The 10000-nt window shown below is 42.1% G+C and overlaps 1 protein-coding gene across 1 annotated transcript; it reads right to left on the minus strand.

Moving 5' to 3' along the window:
- Positions 1-1367: 1367 nt before the first annotated feature.
- LOC103712472 (fructose-bisphosphate aldolase 1, cytoplasmic) lies at positions 1368-5629 on the minus strand. Its single transcript, XM_008799005.3, has 2 exons — positions 5389-5629; positions 1368-2691 (listed from the first exon to the last, which is right to left on the minus strand). Exons 1-2 carry the CDS (start codon positions 5414-5416, stop codon positions 1643-1645), a joined length of 1077 nt encoding a protein of 358 aa, XP_008797227.2. The 5' UTR covers positions 5417-5629; the 3' UTR covers positions 1368-1642.
- Between the last annotated feature and the right edge of the window lie 4371 nt (positions 5630-10000).

Below are 10000 nucleotides of genomic sequence, written 5' to 3' on the forward strand. Positions count from 1 at the left end.
AAAGATAAGAAAATCCTTCCATTAGAGCGTGTTTGGCGGGAGATTTTCTGATGCCTAAGTCAAACATGACTCTCAGACAATAGAGAGAGGCCCGAGAGAGCAATAGAGTGGTAGCCTAGAAGAGTCAAAAGAGAACTTACTTGGAGAGCCCTTGAGAATGCAATATATATAAGCAAGGATTGGAGCCCGTTGTCGAGCAATTCGGGTGCATATGCTGGTTGTTATGGCTGCAGCTCACATATCTTGCCCATGAATTATGCCCGTGCTTCTCAGCCTTGCGGATAGTTCGCGATCATAGCGAGTTTGAGATGCGAAGAACTCTCCGCGCACATTCTTGGTCGGCCACATGGTAAGCCTGTGGGGCGAGCCATTATTGGTTGGTTTGCCATATCAACCGTAATCAGTTCCAAAATGTATTTAAACATAATATAACAGAAGTCCTCCAAAACTCTTACAATGCGTAACAGCCATTTCTTTAAAAACTTGGGCGAATGTAGAGGGAGCTAAACAGAGAGTGCAGTAAACATACAAGGCCACGATAGGAAGGTCTAACGAGAAACTAAAGATGCGGAAATGTTGAAGAGAATCCGATGTCTTGTGCTTGCTTAGTTTCCTCTGCCTTCGTAGAACTGAACAGACCTGCAACACGAGCAATTTGAGATCGTGCATTAATTTACACTCTCAATATGCTTGCAACTTAAAGACAGTGCAAGAACATGGCTGAACCAACCTTACTCGAGACTGGTTTCTGTCACCTAGTTACTAGGACTTGTGGATCAAGAGAAATGAAGCCTTGTTCAAGAACATAAACACCAAGGCTTTCAAGACGATGTCTAAAATGGTGCTCCTTACCTTGTTTGATTTAACAATATAGGTATCCGTTAGCAATCAGCACAGATAATTCCCACAACATCGCTTCATTTTTGAGAGCTTGAGAGATAATGCAGCAAACAGGCCTCAGTTGTATGTATTTTAGAGATATCTTAAGGCAGCAATAATAGTAGCTTGTTTTCTTGCTGATGATGTGTCCGAGGACGGTCTTCGTTCGTTGACGACTCATATTTAATGCCAATGTTGCTCGAGGAAACATCAACCTTAAAGCTGAGAACAAAGCATATTCCTGAATAGTAAAAGACCAATATTGAAGAAAAGGTCAACCAGGAGGTCAAATGCAGAACCCAAGACCTTACAACATTTGTGATTTTGATACCAAAGAGCCCTGCTTATATCAGTCACCAAATAGAATCCCCCTCAAATAAAGGGCAAGAAAAAGCAAGCCGCAACGGCTGTGGTGGCATACCAAGAAATAATACTACCATCAAGAAAGAAAGAAAGCAAAGTAGGAAAACAGCACAAAGAACATTATAAGCATCCATCAAGCAAACCGTCCAATGTCAAATTCTAATCAGAAGAAACCAATTAAGTCAGAAAAGACAATAACAAAACCAATAAGAGGACCATTGAGGTATGACAAACCCCTGAGACAGTACACTGAAGGCAGCAAATGGCTTCAGAACTTATTAAAAACATCTAAAGCATCAGAGGGGAAAGATAACCCGACTCCCAGGAAAATCTAGTCTCATCTCCCTCTCAAAAACTCGTCAACAAAAAAACGATAGGTCGTTCCAGTAAAAGAGCAAGCTTAATACTTGTAGTCCTTCACATGGAGACTCTCAGAGACACCTGCGCCGCCAGCAGCATCTCCCTTGTATTTCCCGAGTGTTGCCTCTGAGTTCGCCTTGCACCTTGACAGAAAAGCAGCCCTCGCCTTCTCAACATTCTGCTCCTTCCCAGCCCAAGCCTTGAGCGTGCTTTGCTGCAGAGCACGGCCAAATGAGAATGAAAGCGACCAAGGCTTCTTCCCCTCCAGCTTGTTCATGGCATTCAGGTTCAAGGTCGCTTCCTCCTCGCTCTGGCCGCCTGAGAGGAAGACAATAGCAGGCACAGCAGCTGGGACTGTCCTTTGGAGAGCCCGCACAGTGTGCTCAGCCACCACCTCAGGTGCCACCTTTGCTGAATCTGATCCTGGGGTTACCATGTTTGGCTTCAGGAGAGTCCCTTCCAGGAGAACATGGTGGTCGTTAAGTGCCTTGTAGCAAGCAGCAAGCACCCTCTCCGTGACATCGGCACAACGGTTGATGTCGTGTGGCCCATCAACAAGGATCTCAGGCTCTACAATTGGTACCAGACCGTTCTCCTGGCAGATAATAGCATAGCGGGCCAACCCATCAGCATTTAGATCAATTGCTAGCTGAGATGGCTCAGTTGGACCAATCTTGAGGACGGCACGCCACTTGGCAAAGCGCGCCCCTGCCTCATAGTACTTCTGGCAGCGCTTGCCGAGGTCATCATGGCCCTGGGTGGTGGTTTCACCATTAGTGCCAGCAAGTTCGATGGTGCCCTTGTCCACCTTGATACCAGGAAGGACTCCACCCTCATTCAAGACTTCGACAAAAGGCTTCCCATCTTTAGTCTTCTGGTATAGGGTCTCCTCAAAGAGGATGACCCCACTAAGGTATTGGAGAGCACCGGGGGCACAGAAGAGGAGCTCGCGGAGGGCCTGGCGGTTCGCCTCGACATTCTCAACATTGATGCTGGCTAGGCGCTTGCCAATCGTGCCAGTGGACTCATCGGCTGCAAGGATCCCCTTGCCCGGGGTGCCGATGTAGGCAGCATTCTTAATGAGCTCATCTGCAAAAAGATGGAAGTCAGAAGTCTATCCCTAGTACCAACGAAATTCTAGGCTCATAACATACAACAGTATGCTGACAGAAACATATGATGAAGTAAATCTCAAATCGAGCATAGAGCATTTAGAAAAATTTAGGATGCAGATGAGAAAGATTGCTGTAACAACATGCAAGATTAAAGAATAAAATACAGAATGTGGCGGACAACAATAAAAATCTTAAAACCAGCCAAGCATTCCGAAAGAGTGAGTCATTCTAACATATGATATGCCTGTCCCCCATCCATAATTAGATGACGAGTTAAATCCAAGGCCATTGCACAATAATAATGAAAGGCCAAGCAACCAAAGAGATGGTTTATAGACTCTCTCTTAAGGTTTTCCATATATTCAAATTTAAAAGAAATCCAGACACTATAAACTTGATCCCATCCTACACACTCAAATATTATGGAAAATATCAAGGCAGGCACGTCATATGGCCCTCCCTAGGCAGCCATCCTCTAAAATAATGCCTACGCATAAAGAAAGCTTGTTACAAGGGACATGCCAATCTTATAGAGTCTACACTCTCATGAACTGAAAGATGTGTTCTCTTCATCTATGGTCACACAAATCAAATCTGCTTAGGCAGCGTTAACAACAGATAAGCTGCCCAGCTGCCCATAAGGAGGGATGATAACACAAATCATTAGATTCTCAATGTAAATCAATGATAGTGGTTGCATGCGTGCGCATGAACCTTGACAAGAGAATTGGTGTTTCTAATATAGGCATTAAAACAAATGTTTTCCAGGTGCAACAGGAAACTAATATCGAAAAGACAAATCAAGCAATAATATATGGAGGCCAAGAAATTTGAATGGAGCAAGAAAAGCTCATATTGCAGATCTCCCATTGATATTCATCCACGAAGCGCAAAACCATTATATTTCAAATGCAAGGTATTTAAATTAAACGAAAAGATATTGCTCCAATTTGTGCACTGACCAGATATAGGCTATACTATTGAATTTACTGGCACAATTAAAATATATCTGAACAAAGAAGTATCAAAATAATCAAAATACAAAATATAAATGCTCAAGACGTCACACTAGAGTTCGATTGTCTCGTAAAGTGAAATCAAGGAAAAACACATCTTTAACAAAAACAAAAATCACAGTAACATCATAGACAGTGTTGCAATCTGGAACAAAAATAATAGACAAGTTTTTTTCCCTTTTTTTTGAGGGGAGGGGGGTGGGTTGAAAAACAACATCTAAATAAAGATACAGAAAGACTGAGCTCAAACATTGGAAGGTACCAAGGTTTTAACTCCTATGGGACAGGGGGAGTGGGGTGGGTTGAAAAACACCATCTAAATAAAGATACAGAAAGACTGAGGTCAAACATTGGAAGATACCAAGGTTTTAAATCCTATGGAATGGGGCTGTCCCAATTTGTTCATGAAATAGGACACGTCACCATCCCACGCCATTCCAACACTTGAGACGGAATGTCCCAAGATGTGCCAATGGAGGACAATTCTGTCCCAATACTTGAATGATACCCTGTCCCACGGGACATCCCAATTGGATTTGAGACCACGGAAGATACTACCATGCAAGTAAACCAAGGGAAATCTAAATTTGACAAAAAACCCAGAACTTTGAACTAGACATAAAACCAATCAGACAAACACTATGTCAGACCATAGGAAAAGAAAAGTTCATAAAATGAATTATATATGTCAACCAATAAATATCAAATCAATCAAATCGTCCAGATCTAACTATCACTTTCTCATTCTATTCCATACAGCTCAAGAAAAAATAAAATACTTCAAAAGCACCTCCCATTTTAAATTTGAATTCACTTGTCCTCTCTTATATAAATAGATAACATACAGTTTCTAATCAAGTCAAAATTCCAAGTTCATCATGTAAAACCCCTTCGCATCGAATTAAATAGATATGGCACTTTAACTCAGATGAAAACAACCTTATTAAGATCCACCCTCCCGATCTACGAGCAAATCCATTATTAGAGTACGATTGCAAAAAAATCAAATAGAACATAGCTTAATTACTTTATGCAGCAACAACAATTATAATCCATTAAAAAGGGGGAAAAGAAACATGTGGATCCAGTCAAAAAAACAGGACCTCCGATCTTGTAATAGAATCCAGAAACCAGGACCGCGGTCTAGATGACACCGAGTAGATCCACAATGATTCAAGAATAATAACCAAGATCTGGTTCAAAAAATAGATCTTTTTCTTCGTTTTTTTTTTAAAAAAAATAACGTAGGAAACATACGTTCCTTTTTAACGGATCCAAAACAGTTTGAAGAGATTAAACCCTACCAGCGCAAGAAACGAGCAGGGAAAAAAGAAGTAAAGAAAACAAATAACGGAAGAAAAAACAAACAAAAAGAAATCAGAAGACAACAGATCACATCCAAAAACAAGTAAAAGGAACAAGACTCAATCAAACAGATCAACCCCCCCCCCCCCCCCCCCCCCCCCCCCCCCCCCCCCCCCCCCCCCCCCCCCCCCCCCCCCCCGGAAAAAAAAAAAAAAAGATAACTCCAAGACCCTTCCAGCTCCGATCAAACACTCAAAACCTCCACAAGATCTGCAAACCAAAACCTTTAATACCCAGAGAAACAATACTCGATCAAGGGCAAAAGAGAAAAACAGATCTAGAGATCCTACCGCTATACTTTCCGCAGTAGGCCGACATCTTTGGTTGATATAGAGCAAAGAAAGAAACACGGGAGTCTTCGGCACAGAGGTCTCCAGAATAAGGGTGAGGGCTGGGATTTATAAGCGTAAGCGGATGGAAGAAGGTCGGACCGGAATAGAAGGCTGGGTCGGTGGGCGTGGTCACCGTGGGCGCGGCGGTTCGGGGAGAAACTTGTGGGTGCTCTTGGCCCAACAGCCCGGTTTGGGGAGAAACTTTTGGGCAACCTTGGCCTAATAGGTAACTTTCATTACCATGGGCGCTTGGCTTCCCGGGGGAAACCTTTTGCCCCTTGTTTCTAGCTCATGGTCTTTGTTGTCAATTGGGTGGAAGCCTCCATAGTTTTGATCATTTGATGAAGGAGGTGGCAATGCTTAACCGATTTAATCTATTTACTAATTTTGATTATTAACTCCATCAAATTTTTGTCAAATTGAAATCAAATCGCCATTTCACTTTGTAAGTGCATGCGATAAAGCGAATGAATAAAAAGTTTTCTGATTTTATTGCTTGTACCCGTATTATAACTATATGAATTATCCATTTTAGCAAAAAAAAAAAAAAAAAACCAACCAGAGTGCCACTTTTGGGTCAATGACAAAGCTTTTTCTTATTCATGCATCCGTAGATTCATCAGCGTTCATGCTGCATGCGCGTGGGTCCCATTATATTTGGTTACAATATTATTCTCTCTATATTATTGGAAAACTTTGGTCTAATTGGCTCGAGGTTATACAAAGATATATGTAGCTATCTCTGTGGAAGAATATTGGTATGTTGATGATGATGCTGATCCACGTCGGAAGTTTGGATTTTTGTCTCTGTGGATGCAAGGAAGGTGCAAGATAGTTGTTGGAAGGTCAACAATGGATTCTAAAATTATAGAAAAAGGGTGCCAGAGAAAGATGATGTCTATGTTAGGTGAATGAATATTATGATAAGTAGTGCACTCATTTCAAACAAGCACTAAGTCATCTATTGCTTATATAAGCAGGTCCAGGAGGCATTTTCTGAGGCTTGATCTCTGAATTCAAAACATAGTGGAGTTATAGACGAGAAGGTGGGATCAGATACAAGTCTTTGTCTTACAGTCAAGGTATCCAAATACTGGGCCATTAGACCTTATTTAGTTAAGGCTTGGGCTGTGTAGTGAGGGCCCAAAAGGCTTGGAATCTAGGACTTCTAAGGCTTAATGTAGCCTTATGGTTATCAGTTTTTATCAATGCTAGATGGTGTTATGCCATAAGAATTATTAGACTTTCAAGATATGTATAAAGAAAGATGGTGGTTAACACAAGATTTTAGATTTCATTGAACAGAGATATCCTACTTTTTCTATGGGAAGAATATCTCCTTGTCCCACCCTAACCCGACGGTCGATTTGGTGGAGCATCAATATAGGTGTCTTCGGTTTCTCTTCCCTTTTTCTTTCCTTTATTTTTTTATTATTATTTTCTTCTTCTTTTTTCTTTATTTCTTATTTTTCTACTCCCTTCATTCCTTTCTATCTTTTTCTCATATTTTTTTTTATCTTTTGATACACCTTGAAACCGATCTAAACTGACAAGACAAACCAACCAATAAAAGCTTGCCATCTAGCCACAGGCTGACCATTTAAGACGTGCCATGTGGCCCACCCAAAAGGCATACAGAGTTCTTTGGATCTTAAACTCTCTTCAAAGATGGCAATGATTCGGCCATATCGCCAAATGTTTCCTAACAAACACGGTATTCTACTACTAAGAAGCGTGGAAGAGATTACGAAAGAGATGCGTGGTTTGTTGCCTTATCAACTAATGTATAGCCTCCAAACTCTATGGCGATGAATTCTGGCCCTCGCTTATGTATTGCATTCCTAAGTGTCTGGAGGTAATCTCTCTTTTGGCTCTCTTACGCTACCTCTCCATGTTTCTTTCTATTTCTTGAGAATTGCATCTAACTTAGGCATCAGAGGTACCCCCTAGACATGCTCCGGCGGATGGATTTTCTTATTTTTATTATTTTGGATCGAAGTTAGTATCGAATGTTGCTCGAAGCCGTTCCTCTGCTATCCAACTCCATCAGAGCATGCAGCGATCCTATCTGATTTCTTTGATCCGGATGGCAAACGAGCCAGAAACTCGAGCAACCACCACCAACTCGGCACTTGGGTCGGACTAGTTCCTAGTGGCAACAAATTAGCACTAGAGGAAGGATCCTAGTCCCATTTCTGGAAGTCTAAATGATTGAGCGGATAACATGCAAACATGAAATCAAGGAGAACTCAGGCAGTGACTGCAGCCACCCAGCAAGATGCAGCCATAGAGTTTGACAACTCTTTACAGAGCCCTTAGAGGGCTCCTCTTCAGTAGGAGCCACAATCTAACTTGTTAGTCACTACTGAGTAGTCATGCAATAGGTTCAGGCACTTACAATAGCCATCCAGAAGTTGCACCAAACTATCGCTAACCCGCAACCATAGCAGATTCGTGCCCTAAGAGATTAGGAGGATTCAGTGTAGTCGAGATGTCTTTCCCATCCTCGGAGTTCAGGATAGACCCAACATAGTCACTGTTCTCGCCCATAGCGTATAGGGTGAGGGAGGTGGCGCCAATCCCCGAGTTCACAGTCTTAGGAGGGATCGACGTCGGAACATTCGCTCCATTGTCGTTTGGAGAGGTTCTCCAGAAGGGGGATCGACCTCAACCGTAGGTTCGAGGAGATGGATCAATATCTCGAGGCCTTAAGAGGCTACAGTGCTGAGCTTGAGGACGAAGTTGATTTCACAATTGACCCTCTATTCACACAAAGATCGTGAAGGAACCCCTTTCTCCTTAGTTCAAGATGCCCCATCTGGAGATTTACGATGGAACTACCGATTATTTGGACCAGCTGAAAAGTTTTAGAGCCTTTATGATGCTCTAGGGAACCACCAACACGGCGCTTTATTGAGCCTTTTCAGCTACTCTCTTGAAGGCAGCTTGATTGTGGTGCATCGGGCTACGATTTAACTCGTTTCATTTCTTTGAATAATTCAGTCAATTATTCGTGGCGCACTTTGTCACTAACCACCAGTAGAGGAAAGGATCAGAGTACCCGTTTGCTATGAAGCAGTAGGATAGAGAGTCCCTTCATGACTACGTCAACCGCTTTAACATGGGGACTTCGGAAGTACGCGACTTGGATCATTTGGTTGCAGTGTCCGCATTGAAGCATGGGTTGAAGACCTCTCGGTTTCTCTTCTTCCTTGAGAAGAAGTTTTCAAGAAGCCATTTAGAGCTCACTGGAGCTGAAAAGTTTCCACCTGACCACGGACTGACTATTTAAAGTTTGCCACGTAACCAACCCAAAAGACATGTGGAGAGTCCTCTGTATCTCCAACTCTCCCCTACCTCTGGCAACAACTCGGCCCTATCATTAATTGTTTCCTAACAAATACGATACCAAAGCAAATTCTACCATCGAGAAATGCGAGAGAGATTTACGGGAGAGATATGCAGTTTATTGCCTTATCAACTAGTATGTAGCTCCAAACCACTCGACAACGGATTTTGGCTCTTGCTTATAAATTATGTTCTTGGAGGTTCTTCAGGTAAGTTCTCTTTTGACTCTTTTATGTTGCCTATTTGCCTCTCTCAAACCTTTTCTTGTTTCCTGAGAGTTGTGTCTTACTTAGGCATCAGATGGTCCGCCGCTGGATACACTCCTATGGGTGAACTTCTTTATATTTTCTTTTCAGATCGAAGCCAACATTGGAGCACTGCCTAAAACCGTTTCTCCACCATCTAATGCTAACTCGCAGGTGCTTGATATCGGGATCAGCATTGATTAAGTATAGTAGTTCACTGGAGCATCGCCGTGGAGGCGTGCAGCGATTCTATCCAAATCTATCCAATCCGGACAGCAGACGAGCCGCAATCTCCAGCGACCCCCCACCAACTCGGCACTTAGGTCAACTCGGTTCCCAGTGGCAACAACAACTAAAGTCTATATGTCAACATTTAGAAATTATATCCTTATACATAATGATAAATTAATATTCTGCAATTGCTTGGATTGCTAAATATATAATTATATCCTTCTCCAATGATTGCCTATAACAGCATGCTGTATCATCTCATTTCAGGGAACGTGGAAGTAACATATAAGAAAATCATTTACGACAGTGTATATGATACCAAACTTTAGAAAGTAGTTTTCATTTAACAAGTATTTACAGGATCCAAGCCAGAAATTCTGCTCCTTGGTTGTGGAAGTTAAGGGGAGAAACTTACACCTTGACAAAAACTGCGAAAATAAACAATTATGTCAGCTGGTCTAGCATTCATACCTTTACCATCTGCAAATGATCCAGTCCACTCTGATAGCATAACTGATAGGAGGATCATTACAGGCATCATTACAGACATCAAGTTTTTCTGGCATTGTGAAGCATGGTTAAAAGTGTTGCGAGCCATGCGAGTAATTTGTATTAACTAACCATTAGACCAGAAAAGCAGGACATCTCATTTGTTGAGATTGTAAAGACCATGGTTAGAAGTATTGCAATGCCACTAGACCTCGAAAGCTTAAGAGGAAAAGGTCAACAATCTATATGATGCAGCT

The sequence above is a fragment of the Phoenix dactylifera genome, chromosome 7 (assembly GCF_009389715.1).
Source record: "Phoenix dactylifera cultivar Barhee BC4 chromosome 7, palm_55x_up_171113_PBpolish2nd_filt_p, whole genome shotgun sequence".
Lineage (NCBI taxonomy): Eukaryota > Viridiplantae > Streptophyta > Magnoliopsida > Arecales > Arecaceae > Phoenix > Phoenix dactylifera.

What these genes read in the sequence shown, in the direction of transcription:
- LOC103712472 (XM_008799005.3), bottom strand. Translation starts at nt 5,416, where the DNA reads ATGTCGGCCTACTGCGGAAAGTATAGCG. An exon ending in CTACTGCGGAAAGTATAGCG is followed by an intron (nt 2,692 to 5,388) that starts GTAGGATCTCTA and finishes ATCTTTTTGCAG; the next exon opens with ATGAGCTCATTAAGAATGCT.